Below are 23,190 nucleotides of genomic sequence, written 5' to 3'. Positions count from 1 at the left end.
TGGGTTATCATCCGAGACTGCTATAACAGGAAATATATGGCAGAATGCGGTAAAACAGAACAGAAGACATAAAATTCTCCCCAAAGGAGTTCAGTCACAAATTTATTTAACACATTTTTTAACGAGCTTCATCAGCGTGGAAGCATGTCCTCTGGAATGGTGGCTGAAGCATGAAGGGGCATACGAATGTTTAGCATATCTGGCACGTGAATACCTTGCAACGCTGGCTACAAAAATGCCATGCGAATGCCTGTTCTCACTTTCAGGTGACATTGTAAATAAGAAGCAGTCAGCAGTATCTCCTGTAAATGTAAACAAAGTTGTATGTTTGAGTGATTGGCTGAACAAGAAGTAGGACTGAGTGGACTTGTAGGCTCTAAAGTTTTACATTGTTTTGTTTTTGAGTGCAGTTATGTAACAAAAAAAATTACATTTGTAAGTTACGCTTTCACAATAAAGAGATTGCACTACAGTACTTGCATGAGGTGATATGAAAAATACTATTTTTATCATTTTACAGTGCAAATATTTGTAATAAAAATAATATAAAGTGAGCACCGTACACTTTGTATTCTGTGTTGTAATAGAAATCAATATATTTGAAAATGTAGAAAAACATCCAAAAACATTTAATAAATTTCAATTGGTATTCTATTGTTTAACAGTGCGATTAATCATGATAAATTTTTTTAACTGCGGTTAATCGACAGCCCTAGTATTTATTGAAAGAGAGTTGCCCAATATTTAAGGGAAATGAATCTTCCTTGCTATTCAGATGCCAAAACTGTTTACTACTTGAATGGTTTCAATAACTACTCTGACAACGAAAGCTAGGCAGGAGAGCTAAAGAGATGAATTTTTTCCAGGAGTATTTGTACGTTGCTTTTCATTAAAATGAAACGCAGCACTTCAGATTTGGAAGTGCAAGCTGGCAGAAACTTGTGTAGGCGTTACTGCCACTCCTCCATTATACTGCCACTTACATTTAGTTTTCAGCATTATTTAGAACTTCAGTAGCCTCCTCCAAATTCATAACATTCCTTAAAAACAAAACACAGGCTGGGGTTTTAGTCTGAACACATACTATATTTAAAAAAAAAAACCACTCTGAGATTCAATTACTGATATTTAACTATTTAAGAACAAAGGAATTGACTAGTTTAAACCAGAGGGTTTTTAAAATTTAAAAAAAAAGGGAAAAAAGCTTAATTGGCATTGCCATATCACTTTTCTACTGTGTTTTCCCTCCTCAAATGTGTTAGTAATGTTGTATACGGCCCATTGGCCTAGCAATAAAAGAAGTTGAAGGAAAACTGCAGTGTGATATCAAAGATGTTTTTAATTACTACATTTAATGACAAAAGAATCACTAATATTGTAAGTATGATATGTTGTTAATTCTTTAGGAATTCAAAATTTGAATCAATTAATTCAAATAAGAGGCTTGACAATCTGGTATAGAATGGGACTTGATGAGGGAGTCCACTATTTGAATGTGTGGGCCATAAAGGACTTTCAGAGTTACCATCTAGTCTTAAAATTTATTTTTAACTACAAATAGAATTTATTTTCGATTTTTTTAAAGGTCTTCTGACTTTCCAGTGTCCTACTTTCCATTAGCAGCTGGGCCTTCTACTAGGGAAGTATCAGGAAAATGTTACTGAATGTTCAGTTATGGAGATACTCTAACAATTTCAGTAACTCCACACTTAAAATCGTCCCGGTTAACATTGTTTCGTTGTTATGTTGCTGATCAGTTAGAGAACATGTTCACTTAAAGTTGCACTATGCTCTCTTATAAGGTTGTTTAGCAGTCACCTGCTTTGTTTACTGCTTGCAGAAAGAGCAGCCCGTTGGAGCTAGCTGGTGGGGGCTTGGAACCAGGGTGTGTGTGTGTGTGTCTCTCTGTCTGCCATGCTGTCTCCCCTCCCTCCATTTGTGCTTCCTTGTAGAGTGTGAGGCTACATTAACGTATTAACCCTTGAGGGCTCAGCTGAGTGCTAGTTCATCATTAGCAGTATACTCTGTGTGTGTGTGTGTGTGTGTGTGTGTGAGAGAGAGACAGACAGACAGACAGACAGACAACTTTCCCTGGAACCTAACCTCCCCTTACATTAATTCTTATGAGGAAATTGGATTCGCTTAATATCGTTTTGCTTAGTCGCATTTTTCAGGAACATAACTACAACGTTAAGCGAGGAGTTACTGTACTCATAAAACAGTTTAACGTTTATTACTCAACATATATTTTTAATGTTTATCTGTATAAAGTATAATTGCTGCAAATTTCCTTAAAACATTCTTAAAGAAAGTGAGAAATTTGAGTTCTTCACTGGGGTGGCTGTTTATCAAGTTGTCCTTTTCGGAAGATCAGAACTCAAAAAATACTTTTCCTGACTTAATCAGAATGCAGAAGAGCAGATGTTGGCAGTTGTAAGAAATAGATTAGGCTGCCTTTTCTCATTGCTAAAGAATTGCAATTTGTTGAGTTCACCAGGACATCTGCAAGAGGCTTCCCAAATGGTACAATGGTACCTATGGGACTGTGTTGTTCATCTCCTGTTAAAACCATGCTGAGGGAACAGGCCCAGGAAAATCTAGTTACACCTTATGGGTTTCTGTAAATGCAGCCCTCAACTGAAGGTGACAATTTGTGGTTTCTGAATCTTATCAGTACAACAAAGTTTCAGCCTTGTGGTTGTGGTGGTCCTCTTGTTTGGCAACGTGGCTCATTCTGGAGTTTCAGTGCTATTGGTGTGTCTGCTTTTAACTGCACAGATGCTCTGCCTCTCTCTGGATGGAGTGGATGGAAACACAGGGAAACTTCTCCAGTGTGCCATCGTATCCTTTGCTCATACGTTTTGTGGAATTCATTGGCTTCCACATGCCCATAAATCAATAAAAGGAACCTCAGGTACAGCTGTAGTCTTGATCTAAGAAAGTGCCACAAATGACAGGGAATTGTGGTGGCACAGTGTCCTCAGACCTTCAGTGTGTGCAGAGGAAGCTCATGTTATATCCACCTTTTTCTCAAACACTGTTATTGTTTCATGCAGATATTTGATTGCTGTGCTTCAGAAATGTGGTGTATTGGCTCTGAGAAATAGCTATCATTGTCTGTAATATGGAGTTCTGAGATGGTCATTTTCCCTACATAAATTAACTCCTTTTGTTCCATCAGACATCTCTTTATTTAAAAAAAGACATTTTACTCTGCATAAACATGAAAAGTTGAATATAATGTATTTTTATTGTTTCAGCAGCAGGAATTTATCAAGAGTAATTTTAGCATGCAAATTAGCAGAAGTAGATACCATTTGTCAAGTTGGATTGAGAAGTTTACTAATTAACTAAATGTTCAGAAAAGTAAATATCTTATTGATATGACATTTAATTCAACCACACACAAACTACATTAATAGAACACTGAGATTGCAAAGTCAAGCACTCAAAGGTTAAGAAATGCCAGAATTAAATTAAATTAATGGAAATACCCTATATCCTAGAACTGGAAGGTCATCGAGTCCAGCCCCCTGCCTTCACTAGCAGGACCAAGTACTGATTTTGCCCCAGATCCCTAGGTGGCCCCCTCAAGGATTGAGCTCTCAACCCTGGGTTTAGCAGGCCAATGCTCAAACCACTGAGCTATCCCTCCCCCCAAATGAAGGTTGTCTTAATTTGGTAGCCATGTGCTCAGGCTTTGTGATCAAGTAATTAAAGCCTAGATAGCACAGGAACTCTTAATTCTGGCATTTCCTAACTCTTGGGTGCTTGACTTTGCAACCTCAGTGTTCTTTTAATGTAGATTTTTGTGTAATTTTCTTGGTTTTAAAAAAGCAAACTGGAAAACCAGAAATTCCATCTAAGGCCTTGGCTACACTGGCGCTGTACTGCGCTGCAACTTGCTGTGCTCAGGGGTGTGAAAACGCCCCCATCCCCCGAGTGCAGCGCTGTAAAGCGCCAATGTAATCAGAGCCTGCAGCGCTGCATGCTCGCTCACAGCGCTGCAGGCTACTCCCCTCAGAGAGGTGGAGTACATACAGCGCTGCGAGAGCTCTCTCGCAGCGCTGGCGGTGCGACTACACTTGCGCTTCACACTTGCAATTCCCGAGTGTAGCCAAGGCCTATGTAGCATAATATTGAGACACCTGCATAGCTCATCATCAGGGTTTGAACCTTTAGATCTACTGCATGTATCTGCCACTTGAATTAATGAAGTTACTGATAGCAGTAGAAGGTTGTCATCTTCTGTGGATCTGAAATAGAAGGGAATCGTGTTTTGCAAGTGAGTTTTATGTTCATTTCCTGACTGCAGAAGGAGGGGGAGACTCTAGAATCTTGAGTTCCATTCCAGGCTTTGTAGGGGAGTGCTCTCTAGTGTGCACAGGCTTTTCTGCCCTTCCTCCCACCCCACCCCCCAGGTTGATCCTTCCCTTCTGCTGTCCCCTCCAAACTGTCCTGTTTCTTCCTCACCTCTTCTCTGATTGCACATTCCATTCCTATTCTCACCTAGCCAGTCCCAGTCTCCGCTTCTCAGGCTTCTCATACCAGTCTCTTTACGTAGCCACTCTGCATTCCCTCCCATCTCCAGCTTATTTCCCACTTTCCTTTCCCAATCTTCCCACTCTGGATGTTTATCCCATTCTCCCCCCACGTTCTAGATGCCTAGGGTAGGGAAACTGGGAAAGGAGTGAGAGCAGAAGTTGGGGTTGGGATGGTACACTGAGAATTAGTTGGGCAAGGAAACTGGGAAGTGGGGAGAGCAAGACTGGAACTGTCTCCTTGTCCAGCCATTACCAGTTTCATTCCCCCTCCTCCATGTTCCAGTCAGTGTCCTCCCGCTTAGCCCTCTTGACCACTCTGCAGTTGTCAGGCAGCTCCCTCTTCCATTTTTCCTTGGCACCAGGAAGGGGTGGGTAGGAGGGCCATTGAGAGCACAGTCAGTCCTACTGTTTTCAATTTTGGTGCTTCATGTGGCCCTGGACCACAGTGACCAGGAGCTGCAGTTGCAGAGAATGTCCAAGTGATAGTAAGCCCCTGTTGCCCTGGGTTGGAACAGGCTCATTCCATCTGTGGAGATGGCATATGCATAATTTTGGTCACTTGTAGGAGCAGTGAGGGAATGGAGCATGTTCAGAGCACATGGATCTTTGGAGATTTTAGTTGCTAAACTCTAAAGTTTCTGCTACTTAAGATTTATCAAAGGTTGTAACTTGGCCAAATGTGGACAGATTTTCACTGGAACAGCAAAAGGCACATCTATGGCACTAAAGCCCACTTTTTGCCAAATTTCAAGTATTCCTAAGAATATTTTTTAACTGGGCAAAATGCATTTCTCTAATCTCATTCTCAGAAACAGACAGATGTTTTGGCTGAATCGTTTCACTCCAAAACAAAACAAAAAACCCATACCTCAGCCTGGAATGGAAAATTTCAGCCCAGATATTTTGGCAAAGATGATGAGCAACTGAAAACAGGGCTGTATAATGGGATGTTATTGGGCAACCTGAGGTGGTGGTACTAGCTCCACCTATGATAAACACTGGCCATTAAAACATGATATTTTGTATAGCAGTTATATATTAGGTTAAAGTTGCAACTCTCTGTACATGTAGAAATGGTACAAAAGGGAATGTTGCACCAGGCCTGGGCTTGGAACTGGCGTAGGACTACTGCTGAGCTGCCTGGTCAGTTTTTAAGATGCTTCAGTAATATGACAGGGGCAGTAGCAGGATGTACATAGCTTCTTTTCCAACCTGGCTCCTCACTATACGTGTCTAGGTTTTTGGGGTCTTGCTGTCTTTCCTTCTTCCTCCCAGCTCAGGGCTGGTTAGAGGGCAGGAAGTGCACTGTAGAGTTTTGCATGTCTAGTTGCGTGGTAGCCAGCTGACTCTCTAGGTCCCTCTCTCCAGGGCTCCAGAAAGAAAAGCCCTCCTATCAGCCTCTCAGGAAGCCCAGATGAGCTCACACCAGCAGGAGGAGGTGGGGGAGAGAATCTTGGGCTTCGTCCTCCTCTCCCTAGCCTAAAGGTGGGGGGAGATAAAATTCCATGTGGAGAATGAGAGGGACTTTGTAAAAGAGACCAGATGCTCATGAGGAAAGAAGAAATGGTGAGAGTGGTTCTGTGCACTGTTTTCGACAGAGACTATGTGGAAGCTATACCTCTGAATGCCTACTGTTGTCATTACCTCCCAGCTGTCCCTGTTTCACATAGCCACTTGTCAGTGTGCTGCCCCTACCTCAGCCACCTTTCCTGGGAAGTTTCCCTTTAGAACTTTATTACACTGTTAGATCACAGAGAGGCTGGACTGTGGAGCTCAATAGAACCAGGACTTGCACCATAGTGACTGCTCATGAAGTGTAAATGAGGGAAAATGGAAGATTGTTGACTGCTTCTGTGCACTTCAGAGGAAGAATTGTCTCCATCTCACTTCTCATTAGTAGTACTCAGCCAGTCATAGTCAACATCATTTTACTTTGCAACCAACCAATATATATGATGTAATGTATTAATCATATAACTGATCCAGCAGTACAATGAAATTCGAATTGTCAGTCCTTATTTTCTAGGTGTTTAGGCCAGGATGTTTAAAAAAAGACCTAAAGCTCCAACAGTAGGACCATTGCTGACAACTCCATTCCTCAGGGATTGGAACTTTATACCATGAGGTAAAGCATGTCTGCACAGGAGACAGTTTTCTTGGGAACTAGTCTGGGACTCTGGAACAAACTAATATTTAAAACTCAGGACTATCACAGCTAGAAGTATCCGTCAACCTGAAACTGTTTGCAAATTTATGTCAAGTTTGCCAAATAGTTTCAACCAACCGAACAAACCCCCCCCCCCCCCCCCCAAAATCAAAATGTTTTGGAAATGTCTAAACCAAACATTTCACTTTGACACCACTCAAAACTTGGATTTCAGGCATTTTAACAAAAGCAAAGGAGAACTAGATTCACAAAATGGCTGGAAGAAGTGTCCTACTTATACCTTTTAGCCCAGTGGTTAGGGCACTCACCTGGAGTGTGGGAGACCCAGATTCAATTCCCCTCTTTGTGGAGAAGGAATTTGAGCATGGGTCTCCCATGTTGCAGGAGAGTGCCCTGTCTCCTGGGCTGTGATGGGATATTCTGCAATGGAGTTTTCTCCATTTTGCCTGGTGAAGCAATTACTTTGTATAAATAAGTAATCATTGGAGCAGATTTTGATCTTGGGTCTCCTACATTCTTGGTGAGTTCACTGTTCATCACTGGATCAAGGAAAGAGTAAAAATGACTCTGCAGCCTGGTGGTTAGGGCACTCAACAAGTATATAGAGACCCAAGTTCAAGTCTCTGCATTAATGACTATTTATTTATACAAAGTGGAATGACTTCAACGGGCAAAATGGAGAAAGCCCCATTACAGAATATCCCATGACAACCCAGGAGCTAGGGCACTCTCCTTCAATGTGGGAGACGGAAGTTCGGATCCCTTTTCTACATCAGCCAGAAGGGGGAATTGAATCTGGGTTTCCCACATCCCCTCTGAGTGCCCTAGTCTCCCAGTTAAGTTATAAGGAGAGCATCACATACCTTTTTCCTCTTCCAGCTGTTTTGTGAATCCAGTTCTCCTTTGCTTTTGTTAAAATGCCCACAATCAAAATGAAAAATTGAGTTAGGTCAAAATGAAACTTCGTTTCAACCCGACCCAAATAATTCTGACTTTCTGATTCACCAAAAATTTTTGCTTTTGGTTCAGAAACTTTTTCCGGAATTGCCAGAGAACCAAAATATTAATTTATTCACCCAGCTCTAATCACTTTTGTTCTAACTGATATGCACACTTTGACTTGCCTTCTCCAATAGACATGACATCAAGGAAAAACAAAATGAAATATAAGAGACAACAAAAGGCATACCAAATCGCTACACTGAACAGATAATTCTCCCTGTAGGGAGATGAGAGAGAGAGAGAGGACAATCTGCACGTGACAGATGTTAATGTTATCACTTAATACACTATTGGGAGGCATTCAGCTGTCAAGGTGATGTGTGGTATAAGAACCTGTATATGATTGATATAAAATTTTACATGAAGTGTGAAAATGGGTCCTGACAACTGGTGGTTACATCCCTCAGGACACTTTTCATGAAAACAGGATTATCAGTAATAGTCAAACACCAGTCCTAGTGAATTTCATTCTGTCCACTTAATTCCCCTTTCCATTTCAGATGGATACAGTATCCTTTAGTATGTGTTCAAAACTGTTGTGTAGTTTATGCTGTTCCTTTTCAAACAGTAGCTGTCTTCTACCTGGCCTTTAATGTTAGGTGAAGTAATGCTTGTATGGAAACGCTCCAGTCCTGGGAACACATACACATGTGAATATCTTTACACATGTGCATAGCCTCATTAAACTCTGTGACTACATTCATATTTAAATATTTGTAGGATTGGTGGAATAGCTTGAGAAATGTCTTGCAGTCCTTCAGAATGAAAGGAAAAATGTAAGAACTGTGAACGGCAAGTTTCAGAAAACTGCCAATTTGCAATCTTGTACATTAAGTGCAAAATCTCTACCGTTTCATCTGGAAATATTATGAACTTTAATTTTTTAACAAAACAGTCTTCTAATTTTTATAAACAATGGTGCGTGAAGACTACTAAACCGTTAATTGTGTGGCTGCTACTTTAAATAATGCTTGAGTTGGGAAAAAAAGTGTGCTATATAAACGTAGAGAAAAATGTCAGGGTCAGTAAGTTATAAAAACTTACTGTTTTTCTTGTTTAGTAACTCAATTCTTTTTTTTCCAATTTTTTTACTAGATTTCTTTGCTGGCTATTTCCTCAACCTTGGTCTTCTGATGTAATATCCTTTGAAATTATAATGGGTTTTAAATGGGAGCATGAAGAAAACTGGCCTTGTAACAGAATTTGTATGTGAGAAGTGGTACAGATTACTATAAATAACCATGACAACTTCTCATATGAATGGACATGTTACAGAAGATTCTGACAATGAAACAAAAAATGTGGAGCTTGCATCTCCTGAGGAACCTCAGAAGCACAGAGAGATGGCTGTTGATTGCCCTGGGGATTTGGGCTCCAGGATGATGCCAGTACGACGAAGTGCTCAACTTGAGCGGATTCGCCAGCAACAGGAGGACATGAGGCGCAGGCGAGAAGAAGAAGGAAAGAAACAAGAATTAGACCTTACTGCTTCAATTAGGCTTAAGAAACTAGCGCAGATTCCTCCCAAAACTGGAATAGATAATCCTATGTTTGACACAGAAGAAGGAGTCATTCTGGAGAGTCCTCATTACGTTGTAAAAATACTAGGTAGGTAAAAAGTACAAACTCAAGGAAAAATACTTGTTTATATGCAAATATTGTTTTAGGCCAGAAAACATCAGTTGGTTAGGCTTATGAGAGAGTTGAAACAATGAGACACAACTTTCAACTTCTGTTGATGGAAAGAAACACTTAAATTCCAGCCTGCAGTTTCCGGTAAAAGTTGAAGATAGTACAGATCCAACAAAATTCTGTTAGTGATGGAAATTTGATCAATAGTATAAATTACACATTTTAATTTTACTTTTTTTTGTCCTCCTCATTTAGGACCTGCTGGAAAATATTTTGAGTTTGTCCATGTCTGACTACCTTCAAATGTATACAGTAGCTCCTCACTTAATGTAGTAATGTTCCTGAAAAATGCGACTTTAAGCGAAACGATGTTAAGTGAATCCAATTTCCCCATAAGAATTAATGTAAATGAGGGGGTTAGGTTCCAGGGAAAGTTTTTTCACTAGATGAGACTACACACACACTATAAATTTTAAACAAACAATTTAATACTGGTACACACTGATGATTGTGAAGCTTGGTTGAGGTGGAGGAGTCAGAGGGTGGGATATTTCCCTTACTGCTAAATGAAGAACTAGCAATTGGCTGAGCCCTCAAGGGTTAACTCTCACACTCTACAAGGCAGCAGGAATGGAGGGAGGGGAGACAGCATCGCAGACAGAGAGACACTGTGTGTGAGAGAGAGAGAGATGCGCATTTCCCCTTTAAGTGCTGAACCTACTCTTTAGTACACTGCCTTGTTAATTAGATAAGCTTGCTGTGACCCCAGCTGCTGTCAGCAAGCTCCTTCTGTCCTGAGCCCTGTCGTGTGTCCCCCCTGCTCTATGGAAGATGGGGTAAGCGGGGTGCAGGAGCAGGGGGGAGAGGGACACCCTGACATTAGCCCCGCTCTTCCTCCCCTCCCCCCGCACAGCAAGCAGGAGTTTTGGGGAGCAGCTCCAAGGCAGAGGGCAGGAGCAGCATATGGCAGTGGGGGGAGGGATGGCTGAACTGCCGGCAATTGATAGCCTGCTGGGCAGCTGCTCCACAGGGAACTTAGGGGAGCGGGGAGCTGATGGGGGGGGGCTGCCAGTCCACCCTGGTTCCAAGCCCCCACCAGCTAGCTGCAACGGGCTGCTCTTCCTGCAAACAGTGGACAAAGCAGGCGACTGCCAAACGACGTTAGAAGGGACCATTGCACAACTTTAAACAAGCATGTTCCCTAATTGATCAGCAACGAAACAGTGTTAACCGGGACAACTTTAAGTGAGGAGTTACTGTATTTAAGTTACAGCTCCTAATGGAGTTGTAGTGAACAATTGATTGCTGGAGTATACATTCATGACCATTAATAAGACACACGTTCCTAACCAATTTTTAATGTCTGGGTAGTGTTCCAGTTACAGGGTCTCCTCCTCTTTCTCAGAGTGGAATCTTGTGATCCTTTCACTCTTCTGTTGGGAACCAGGTATACTACCCCATGATCGCTTGTCTCCCTGCAGGCCTGAATGGGTTTTAGACATCTGTGTTTGTTCACTTCAGGAATCTGTGACCCATGGTATTGACCCAACAGCCTTCTTAAAAGTTTATTTAGCAGTTGGATCAAAGCATTAGAGAACAAATATTTTAAAGCAACGAACAGTTTATGTGCATATTTAGTCTTATCAGATGTTATGCTTTATTACAAGAAAAATTGTTACCCTCTTAAATTACAGTAACAGAAGTGACCCAACTCTCATTCTCCTTGAAGGCCAAGAAGTCACAGCTAACAGCATGCCCTGCTGTTCTTGATCTTCCCTTTTTCTTTCTGTGTTCCCCTCTCACACACAAACTGTGTTTAAGAAAGATCTCACTTTCGATGTAGGTGTCTGAGCTCAAATACTGTATTGCTCAATGGTGTCTGTTTTCAGGGTCCAATGTGTTTCCTCATGCCTCAGACAGGTTTTTTTTCCAGTCAACCAGGGCACCTACAGTGCCTATCCAGGAGAATATATCTTTGATAGCTGCCCCATTGTTTGGGCAGTTGGACTCATTCAGACTCAGTAATCGCTGGATTTATAACTGTCTCCCCTGTGGGTGACAGTGTTGAAAACTATATGAGAATATGGGGTTCCTTTAGCCCCCTTTGTTAGTCTAGCATACAGTCTTAGAAGTCAAACACACAAATTCCATTTTAGACTCATCAAAGTATGTTATTAATGCAGGCAGGGTCATATTTCATGACAGTAAATCATTTTATTTTAACATTTCAAGCATAATCCTGTTGTAAATTAAGAATACAGATTACCATAATCCTATAGTTGGAGAGTCACACTGTTACAACTGGACAGTAAGTCACATGTAAATAGTATGCTGAATTAATGACTTTGCAGCTAATGCTCACTTTGAGTTATTTGAGTTATAAATAATTTCTTATAGATTATTCAGAATCTTTCATTTTCAAAAGGAGAGCCACGGTGAGCATAAAATAAGATGAATGTGGAAAGGGAAGTAGTATCTGCACATTGACAATGCAAAATTAGTAGTCATTTGATTCTTTACCGCAACAGCTCCTTAACTCTTAATTGTATTCAGAGAAAACACTACACCCCCAAAAAGTTGATTTTGATTAAAGTGACCATATCTTGGTTGTTAGAAGCCCTCCCCCTGTCTCCCAATCAGGTAAGCAAAAACTGGTGTCCATTTGTTTTTCTCTCTCCTACTCCACCCCTGAGCTTCCTGCGTTCTTACTGAACCCTTTCTAGCCCACAACATGTGGTCACTTATGTGCAGCCAGATACCTCTGGTTCAAATTCTGATGTGCTGAGCTTTTGTAGGCTTTGCATAAGTAAATTTTTTTAGCTCTTGCCTGTGTAACTTTCTAATGAAAGTTGTCTTTTTAAATTAGTATATGAAAAAAATTACTTTTTTTTAGATTGCTGAAATATTTTTTAGCTTTTAAACTAGAACAGTGCAAACATAGTTAACCAGTGATAACTTAAAAATAAATTTAATTCCAGAACTTAACGGTTGAACTTTTATATAACTATTTCCTGCCTTTCTTCTGTTGGGCAGAAAGTTTTTGTTTGCATTAAAGGGTCTGTCCCCTACTGCTATTAGTTGTATGTGTTTTCCCAGCCAGAAAGAGTCATTAGGAGTTTGTGGCAATCTAGTTCAGGTAAAGATTAACCTTGTGTTTAAAGAAAAAATGCTTCTGGGACCATCGTAATCGTAATAGACTCTTGTCCCTTTAAATTGGGTGCAGAGATTCTCTTACATTTCTTTGTACCACCCTTTTCCTCTTTGCTCATATTTATGAGCAGAGAAAAGAAAATAATCCTGAACATCTACAACTGAGCTATTTCCTCACCAACCCAGGTTGTCATTCTGGCAAAGCCCAAAGAGATGTTGCCACCTTGCACATCAAGTGCTACCTGGATTGATCTCTGACTAGGTCCTCAAAGTAGTCTGGCTGGCTATTCAGGATATGTCCATCACTGGCAATTTTATAATTTCTTATGAACTATAAAGTGGGGGATCCATACCAGTCTAACTCATTCACATCTTCCAAACCCTGTATTGCATCCATCATTCTTCTAGTAAAGAGATTCCTTTCAGAACAAATTTATTCTTAATTCGCTGCAAAGGTTGCTATTGAACAGTGTAAGGAGACAGAAGATCAATTGTTCATTCTGCATCATCTCTACTGCTAGGTAACTTCTTTGTTTTCTCTTTCCAGCAAGATAAAAAGTCTGTTTCACAGAATGAAATTTTAGAAGATTTTCACTTCACCTATTATCTATAGGTTCAAATTTAAGCTTAGCTTTGTTTAGTTGTGCCATTTGCAACACTCCTGCTGTGAATTGTAGATGTGGGTGGCAAAATGGTGAGCTGATTAGGAGGTTTTGACTATCTTTCATCTTCACACATAAGAACATATGAGTTTCTCCATATGATTTGGAAAAAAAATGGAGTTGGGGCCTCAATGTGGAGGCACTCCTTTTTTTGATCTTCAAATTAATGTAAGGCTGCAATCGGGCTATGTAAGTTTAAGCAAACTACATTTTAAATTATTACAACTTCCCCACTTCTTTATGAAGTTTGCTTTTTGTCATTTGAATCCATTCTAGTTTCTTAGTGGAGTTTCCTTTTTGACATTAGAATTTCCAGAGCACAGAGCAGGGAGACACTGTACACTAAATAGTTGGATATCAAGAGCAGAAATTGCTATTTCATTGAGATGCAGACAGGATTTAATTGTAGTGCACTTGATAGATTTTAGTCTGGTGTAGCAATTTGCAGTTTCTGCTTGGAGAAAGGGAGATTAGCTTTAAGCTATTTGGATGTTTTTGTCAGAAATGCACATTCTTTGGAAGGTATCCCTTATGTAATGTGCTATGGATTTGGAAGCATTTCTTGATTGCAATACAATGGCAATTTGAATATCTGCCAGTACATAACCACATATAATAGGAAAAGGCCTATAGTTGTTAAGAAAGTGACAATCCCACACAGTATTCTACTGAGAATTTTGAGAGTCAACAAAGTTTAGAGATGAGCTACCAAAACTTGTTTGCTTGGGCACTTCTGTGATCTGCGGGCAGTCCATTAATATTTATTATAGGCAAGGCTGGTAGTACTGACTATTATTAATGCTGCCAGACACACTCCATATTAAGACACTGTTTTCTGTTGCATCTAACTTTGGAAAACTTAAACCATTTAGGCTGAAATTTTTCATGTTGGCTGCCTGCTTCAGGCAGATTTTTAAATTTCAGTCATTTCTGAGAACAGCTCAGGGGAAATAGGTTTTGCCCATGTTAAAAATACATTTGGCAACCTTTTCTTTGAAATCCTCTAAGATTTCTCTGCATTGGAGCAGGGTTTTGAAATTTGTCAGGCGGGGGGGCTGTTGTGTCTGGGTTTTTTAGCTGTTCCTGTGAAAATCTACCCAAATTTGGCCAAGTTAAAGAAAAATCACAATTCATGCATGCTCAGTAGAGACTTGCTCAAGCTTAACAGATAAAATCTCTGATTCCATCATTGCTGAGCCTGTTCCATTCCCTCCCAGTTCCTGTGTATGACCAGACTCTGCATATGCCATCCCTAAAGAGAGGCTAAGCATGTTCCAGCCCAGGGCTGTAGGGGCTCAGAAGGACTTTATCCTGTTCTCAGTGAGGCCAAGCATTGGAACTGGGAGCAGGGAGTCTCTCTCTGCTGTGCTCTGAATGAATTCCTTCTCTTTCTCTTTCTTCTCCCACCTCCCACCCCAGCTAGCACAGCTGTATCCTGGAGGAGGAAGACCTCTTATTGGAATGTAGAGCAGACAAGAGCAGGACCAGCAGGAAAGGAAAGAAGTAGACTGCAACTGGAATCGGGGGGGGGGGGGGGGTTAGAGAAGGGCAGAGGAAGAAGAGATACAGTGACTGAGTTGCAAGAGAGAGACTGGGACTGACTAGGAAGGAGATTGAGAGCTGGGTGGTGGTTGAGGGCAGGCTGCAACTCATTTGGCTAGGAGACTAGGACTGGGAGGTTGGGGGGAAGGGTAAACTTGGACAGATTGAGCAATAGGCTGGGAGCTGGTGAGAGAAATGGGAAGGGTCATACTGAGATTGGATGAAGAGCTGGGATAGAATTGGTATTTGGTGGGCAAAGAGACTGGGACAGGAACGTGTGAAGGACAGATTGTTAATGAGGAGCCCAGTGAGGGGAGAGGGACTGAGAACCAGCCAATGGGGGGAGGGGATCAGATGAGGCTCAAGGAGGAGGAATTTGGGGGCAAGGAGACTGGGAGACAAGAAGTTGGAGTGGGAGGGAGGGGACTGGGTACATGGAGGGGAAGAGACTGTAAGCCAGGGGAATTTGGACTTTGACAGCTAGGCTGAAGGGGGAATAAACTGGCTGGGCTAGGGGTACTGGGACTATGATGAACCTGCAGAGGAGTGGCGATTAGGACTGGGACAAGGATCTGGGGTGGAAAAGAGAGAGGACTGGGACCAGTTAGAAGAAATGGGGACGAGGGGTCAGAGCTTGAAACAGGCAGAAGAGTTTGTGCCCACAAGAGCACACTTGCTTCCAGTGGCTGGAATGGAACCCAAGCTTCCTAAGTCTCACTATTCTTCTGCTGTCATCAAATGTTTGTGAAATCCTCTGGTTAAGTGTGTCTCGTCTCATTCTAGCGCTTGTCCACTAGAGCAGTGTTTCTCAATGACCAGTCCATGGACCAGCGAAGGCAGCAAGCCAGTCCCTGGTATCAAAAAGGTTGAGAAATACTGCACTGGAACACTAGGATACCATAGTGATAAGTTCTCTAGAAAAGCAAGGTTTGAATTGTGTTCTGTAAATAAGGCCTAGGACCAGACATTGAGGAGGATAAAACAAAATATTGATTTGTGCTCAATTAATGAGCAACTATCTTGTGCACTGAAAGAGGTGGAGTCTTGTGGAAAAAAGTGTGATCGTATTATTAAAGACTATCAGAATGTATACATACAAAGGGGCTGAATCAAGGTTGCATAGGCAACTGTTTCAGCCTGATTTTAAGGAATGACAACATGTTAGTAGTTGCATATGGTTAATACCCAGTTTAGGATGACATTGAGGTCACGGATCAAATCTGAGGTGCTACTGCAAAACTAAGAAAAACTGCATTTCAGATTAAATGGTGTAATCTTCAACTCTATAATAGTCCATGAGGAATCATAAAACCACTAATACAGCTAGAATCTCCAAGTTGTAATATAATGGAGAAGACAAGAAAGTAACCAACAAAAAGGCTCTACAACAATTATACTGTCCTTTCCTAGGGCTTTAACTTGTATGCATGTCCTTTTTCCCCACATTGTGGATTCATGTAAGAACTGACACTTTTGCTGAACTTCAAAATAAGACTGTCTCATTCTGAAAGCTGTCTCCCCTGTTTAGCTTAGTGGGTGGAAAAAAGGTAGTTTAAGAATATATATATTTTTTGATCATCAGATATGATGGAGGAGTGTGGGAGTCCATTATGAGCAGTTCAGCTCTTTTGTTGAAAACATATTGAATGCCTGCCTTTCAGAGGTTCAATTAGCCATCATGCTAATTTTAATAATAAACAGCTTCAGATGCCATGAGGGTCATAGTCAATGGTTTAAAAAAAAATTAGATGTGTTTAAATACAGCAGCAGTTCTCAAACTTTAGCCACTTGAGGGCCCACGTTTTTATTTAAAAATTTTTGCGGACCCCCAAGTCCCTACCACCGCTCCACCCCTGCCCCTCCTCTTCCCTGCCTCTTCCCTCCCCCAAGCATGCCCTGTCCCCACTCCTCCCCCTCCCTCCCAGTGCTTCCTCCATGCTGCTGAACAGCTGTTACCCGGCATGCAGAAGGCACTGGAGGGAGGGGAAGGGTCTGCGGACCCCAGTTTGAGAAACACTGAACTACAGTAGTATTACTTCACATCTGGTAATCTGCTAAAAATGCTACGTTAGCTGCTTGGCTTCTTCCTGACTCAACCCTTGTTGTCCAGGAGTGGGTCACTGTCATGTAATTCTTACAGAAGTATTACCAAAATCCTTAAATGATTATTATGACTGATTTTAGTCTGGGTTAATATGCAAGAAAATATTAAACTGTTATCACTCAGTGACTAAAAATCTACAGGAACAGTGGATCAGTATTTTATAGGCTTTTTAAAAACCCTAATGAAACTGTGAACAAGTGCTGGGCACAAATAGCAATGCTGGCCCAATTAATATAAACTGTCCTCATTTTCCATTGTTGAAAAGAATTCGTTTTATACTCTAATGCCTTTTAAGTGCCAGGTGACATGCAGAGATTTAAGCAAGGGAATATATTTGGATTTTAACATATTCTGATTAGAAAGCGTGCTGCAGAGGATTAATGAGAACTTGAGGTCCCAAAAGAATATGAAATAAATTAATCTATTGACATAAACAATTTGCATAGATTAGAAATACATGTCTCAGTTAATATTGTGGCTCCTATCCATATTGTATTTTTGAGGTATATGCAGTATGTAACCTGTATTTAAAATAACAAATGACAGCTATTATTTATTTTCCCTCCTTTTCTAATCTGCTAACATGTCAAACTGCAACAGGAATCCTCCCCTGCAGTTGCATATTTCTTTTCTCCTGCCAAGCTTTTGATTAATACACACGTTACATAGTGCTCAGACATTTTCCCTGCCATTTCTTAAACCAGCAGGAAAGGCTGCAACTTTTCTCATAAACGGGGAATAAAACAAGAAGTATTTGGGTGGAGAAAGTGTTTGATATATAATGGACCTGCAGTATCAAAAAGAAGCCTCACTTTCTCTGTGAGTAGAGATGGTTTACCTTTCTTTAAGTAGTATTTCTTCACTTTTTTTGTCTTAAGGAAAATATTTATAATTGAAAAATGTTCAAAGGTGGGAGTGGATATAATAGACTGATTTCTCATTGGCCAGAGGTGGGGAATGAACTGGAGCTTATTAGGTATACTGTACACAGATGTATTCCTTAATCTAGGATTCAGAAATATGAGTCTGGGAAAATATTAGTTTCCAGTAAGCTCATTATAGATTTTTATGTATATGACTGAAATACTTATTAATTGGGTAACTTGGGATGTATAGGGATCTATCTTTTAAAAAGTGCCTGCCCTGTGGGAATACCTAATTCCACTCCCATTCCTCCTTTATCTGGCCATGAAGTCTCTCCCCACCATTTCCTTGCTGTTCCATGTTACTTTTGTGTGTCCCACAGACAGTATAGAAGTCTGGCCTTTAACACATCTGCACGATCAGTGCAAAATAACTGCCGAAGGAGGAGAGTGTGATGGACACATGGGGTGCAAGACTTTGTAGGGGGCTAGGAAGAAAAAGGGGAGATGGGAACAGTCAACTGTTTCTGGAGTGGGTGGGGGAATGTAGAAGTAGCCAGGAAGTGGGCAGATGTGGGTACAGCTGTGGCCTGTATAGAGGAAGAATTTTGGGGTTGTAAAGAGAAAAGGAACATTTAGAGAGAATAAATAGAAGTGGGAAGAAAAGTACATAATAGACAAGGAGAGTGAATGGAGAGTGATGGAATGAAATAAACTTGAAAGAGAAAGATATACCATGTTTAGGTTACATTTATTGTATTTGTCTGGATAGTGTCCCACTGGCAGAATGTGAGTCAGATTGCTGAATGTAATTAGGTGTGTAACAGGCTAATGGGACAGGTATTTCTAAAAAATTGCATGCTATAGCACGTGAATTTTTTTCACTTTTCTGTGAGAGTCCAAATTTTTAGTTCTTCAGAACCAGTCACCATTTTGGTGATCTACATCCCTCATTTTACAAGGGATTTGCCATTTGACTGTGCTCTGTTGGTGAATACTCTTGCCAGCTGATCTGGATGGAAAAGTAAAGAACAAACTTTAGGTACCACTGTGGGAATGGGGATCAGGAACATGTTTTTTTACATAGCTGCATCTATAGTTTTCTGCTGAGACACTGATTACCTTAGGATACCTTATTCCAATATGCATTTGGCCTTGTGTATGAAATATCCAGTATTACTATAACCCACCTATACTCCATGGTCTCTCTCAGGGGGATGAGACTGGACAGCTGGTGCTGGACTCCAGTGCAGCTGCTGCAGCATGCCCCTTCCCCCATTTCCCTGATGGAAAAGGGGACACTAGGGTCATGAAAAGGTATAAAATGGTGACATTACAATCGGAGTCTTTGATCTGTGCTTTGCAAAAAAGTGCCCCTTCCTCCAGGGATCTGCCTTTGCCTAATCCTAGACACTGCTCCTCAAGGTCCAAAGGTACAACAGCATGCCTGTTTCACAAGGAGGACAGTTGCCTACATCGCCCCCAAAACACCTTCATCCAGGTCTACTGCCTCCATTCCATACTCAGTGTCACTCATCTCCTTCCTCAGTGGTCTGACTAAACAAAATAGACAATCACTGCAGCTCTACAAAACTTCAGAGGAGCGTTAGAAAAGCCACAAACTTAATTCCAACTCTTATGCAAGGCATTTCCCTGTTCTGTCTTCCTCTAATGCTAGAATAACTCATCCCAGAAATGTCTTGTTCTCTTTCTCTGGTTCTGTAATGGATAAACACTCTAAGCAGCACACAATGCCAGATGCCTACAAGAGGGACTTCAATTCAGAATCCTCATCAGAATTTATGATGAAAGGGGCCTTTAAAGCATTTAGAGAGAGCAGAAACTACCACTTCAGAAAGATGATTGAGCAACAGGCACATCTTATGAGCAAAAATATAACTATGCATGCACACATTGATGCCCAAGACCCTACTTACAAATTGGGATCTGCCCTTCAAAGACTTATCAGGAGCACCAAGAGTTGTAAAGATAGAACACCCCTGGGGATGAAGAAATGCACGAGGCAGAGGATGACCAATGGGGAATAGTCAGTAATTCCCTGATCCTTGATCTCAAAAGAGGGAAGGCTTCTCCCACAGAGGCTTTTATAATCTGCCTTCATGTGGTTCAAATGCTATTCAGATCACCCTTAGGTTAACCTGTGTTCAATATAGAATCCTGCATTATCACCTTCTTACTTATCCTTCTTCCAACTTCAGTCCTCAACTGCCTGCTAGAGAAAGTTGTTCTACTGGATTGGTTCCATTTTCTTTTGTAACACAGCTAATTAACTTTTTATAGTCATTTAAAATGAAAACATTAAGATTAGTTTTAAATACTGTATATTGAAATACCACACTATTGCAACAGTCCTAAAATTCTACTTTCTGCTAAGAAATCTAAGCCTTTTAAACTCTCCCCAAAAAGCAAATTTAGTAAAGTATAAAAATGCAATACTAAAACTTATTAAACCCTATTAAAATATATGTTCCAAGTAGAATTCACAACCTAATAGGTAAAGCGATTTGTAGTCTGAATTTTCCTACTCTGACACACTAAAAACATACAGAATTCGGTATGGTAAGAGGATTTTTGTGTGCTTTTTCCTCTTTTCCCCCTGTCCTCCAACCTTTAAGTTCAGAATTGCTCAATATAATTTTTAATTTAGCTCTTGTCAGAAATAAACTCTGTAAAGGGGAAATGGCACATATGTACCTAATACAAAAATAAAGCTTTTAATGCAAATATTGTGAATGTGTGAAGAAGATTGTATTTGAAATAGGGTTCTCTATGAATATTCAATAAAGCATCTAGATTACTTTAGCAAAGCTGCTAACTTTTTCATATTGTAAAATATTCCCTCTTTCACAATCTGTTATTAATGGATTTTGATTATCAAGCCCTTTTATAGCAACCCATTATTTTGGAGAAGCTAAAGAATGTGAGGAATGAATTGCTGCTGTGATCTGGAACTTATCTGCAAAGATTTTAATCAGCTTTTTTATTGCTCCTAATTACATTGGTTTTTCCTTTTCTTTAGTTATGATCTGCTCTTCAGTGTGAGGTTTATTATTAGTGGACTAAATAATGAACAGTTGTGCATGCATCATTGCTCATTCAGTCAAGGTTGAACTGCTGTCTTTTGTACAAATCTTAGAAGTTTACAATGTGCATAACGTAATAAGCTTAACCTAACTCTCACGTCTTTTTTTTTTTTTTTTTTTTTTTTCCCCTGCCCAGAAGTGGAAGAGCTGTTAGCTTCTCTTAAGCATATCCAACACACTTTGGTAGACCCCCAGAGCCAAGAGGATCTCTCTCTCATTTTACAACTTGTCCAAAATACTGATTTTCAGAATGCATTTAAGATACATAATGCTGTTACAGTGCACATGAACAAGGCCAGCCCTCCGTATCCTCTTATCTCCAATGCACAAGAGCTAGCACAAGAGGTATGTATAGTATACATCTCCATGATATATTTTATAACTTGTAATTTGTATCATTGGAAATATATTCGGTTTTATCTGTGTATATCAAGCTTGTCTGAGTTATTAATAATCAAAGTTGAAATAAAATGGATCTTAATATATGAATAGTCACTGATTACTGCATTAAGTCATTTTTTCCAGAATTAAGCATTACATCCAGGAATGAAATAACTTTAAACTTTGGGATAATAGCTCAGTTTTTCAGAGTAAGAAATTTAACAGCAAAAAAAGTACAGTACGTAAGTGCAAAATATTACACCATTTAAGTGCAATAAAAGGAAGGGTGCTACAGAAATCATGGGAACATTTTTCGTAGCTCTTCATATCTAGTAGATATTGTTCACTTACAGTGGATTTGGCATTCTGAGTTTTGAACAGTACTTCAAGGATACCCCTGAAAATGGATCAAAATGAAATCCCTGAAGAAAGTAAACTTAACCATATTTAAAGTTCTTTAACTGTTCCAATCCTTAGGTCTTTGTATCTTGGGACTAAATATTCTGTTGTGTGTGTATATAACTCAGTAGTTCAGTGTTGCTTGGTCATCTGGATTGGTGATATTGTCTATGCCTACCTTAACTACTGATTTAAAAGTGTCACTTAAAATCAGGATGATTATTTTATCCTAATAGATCCCAGGTGACACAGGAGAAATAGCCATAGGAACTCTGGAACTCCATCAGTCACCAAATAGCTTTCATTTCAAGGCATGGTCAGAAAGAGAGGCTTCCTGAAAACTTGGTTGAAAGCTGTTTAGACTCCTAATTTAGTTTAAGAATGTAGGAGAGAGTTGAATTATCCCTATGCTAAAAGCCCAGTACATGAATTTAAAAGGGGTGATATGTATACTTGTTCCCTACTTCTTTAGATCCTGGGGCTGCCAGGGACCAGTTCAGCCCCCAGCACTGGTTAGAGCAGGTTGTTCCCCTCCCTCACCTTCTGATCCTGTAGTGACCTAGGAATACTCGGGACATAAAACTTTACTGGTCATATCCCTTCCCACCACTGGAACACCCCCTGGTGTCCCAAAATAGTCCATGTGACAGGGTCTCTGCCAATTCTGCAACCTCCTGTTCTGGGCAAAGGGTATTTATCTGTAGACAAAGGAAATATTGTACAAAATAAGCAAGACTGAATTTATTGTGCTTTGAGAGAATAGAATATATTACATTCATTTGTTAGAAGTCCTTGCATTAGTGAAATAATTTTGGCTGTCATTAAGAGGCCTCATTGAGAAGAAAGAAATGATTTTTACTAGCAGGATTTGTTAAAGGTCAGAACCAAGAGACTGGAAAATGCATACTGAGCCAATAAATAAATACTGCAATTGATTGCAACAAACTTCCAATTCAAATCACAGTAGAGTAATTTAAATTTTGAGAGCCATGTACCCCAGTCACCATTTTTACTGAGTCATACCATTTAGGAACAAGTGAGCACCTGATATTTCTTTGGGATTTTTAAAATGACTCTCAAACTGCACTTGAACAGTAGTGTAGTTTAATTTTTTGAGATCTTTTCTAGTCTTAGAAATCATAGAATTGTAGGACTGGAAGGGCCCTTGAAAGGTCATCTAGTTCAGTCCCCTGCTAGCAGGATTTGTTAAAGGCCAGATAGACCCAGCAGACTGGAAAAATGCAGATTTTCATTAGTTGTTTTTGTTTTGTTTTGTTTCTTTGTTTTTTATTTTATCCCTATTGATCCAATTAACTACAACTTTTGGGTGTGAATCTTTTCCTCCTGGCCACAGGTGAATTCTTGCATTTTTTTGAGAGTATGAGGAAGAATATAGGACAGTCACATTTTTTGTTCACAAATAATTTGAACACAAACTTTAAACCATTTTAGCCATAAAGATATGGCTAGTCTTTTAGGAGCTGCTTAGTAATTTTCTTTCTCTTCCCCACCCTTTGACTTATCTTTACAACATGGATGCTGGTTTGATCTCCTTCCTTGAATGTTTGTATCTTCACTGCCTGATAATTGTGTACAGGCAGCTTTGGCATCCAGGTTCTCTCTCTCTCTCCCCCCCCCGA

The 23,190-nt window shown here is 40.2% G+C and overlaps 1 protein-coding gene across 2 annotated transcripts in view; it reads left to right on the top strand.

Annotated features, from left to right (window-relative positions):
• The window catches only part of MPP5 (membrane palmitoylated protein 5), a 138,227-nt gene that overhangs the window by 67,734 nt on the left and 47,303 nt on the right, over positions 1 to 23,190 (top strand). For both annotated transcript variants that reach the window (XM_034769372.1, XM_034769373.1), the window contains 2 exons: positions 8,809 to 9,321; positions 20,907 to 21,115. In XM_034769372.1, coding sequence (XP_034625263.1) covers positions 8,955 to 9,321; positions 20,907 to 21,115 — 576 coding nt within the window. In that variant the 5' untranslated portion in view covers positions 8,809 to 8,954. The remainder of the gene's footprint in view (positions 1 to 8,808; positions 9,322 to 20,906; positions 21,116 to 23,190) is intronic.

This window comes from Trachemys scripta, chromosome 4 (genome assembly GCF_013100865.1).
Source record: "Trachemys scripta elegans isolate TJP31775 chromosome 4, CAS_Tse_1.0, whole genome shotgun sequence".
Lineage (NCBI taxonomy): Eukaryota > Metazoa > Chordata > Testudines > Emydidae > Trachemys > Trachemys scripta.
This window is presented reverse-complemented; position numbering and strand designations above follow the sequence as displayed.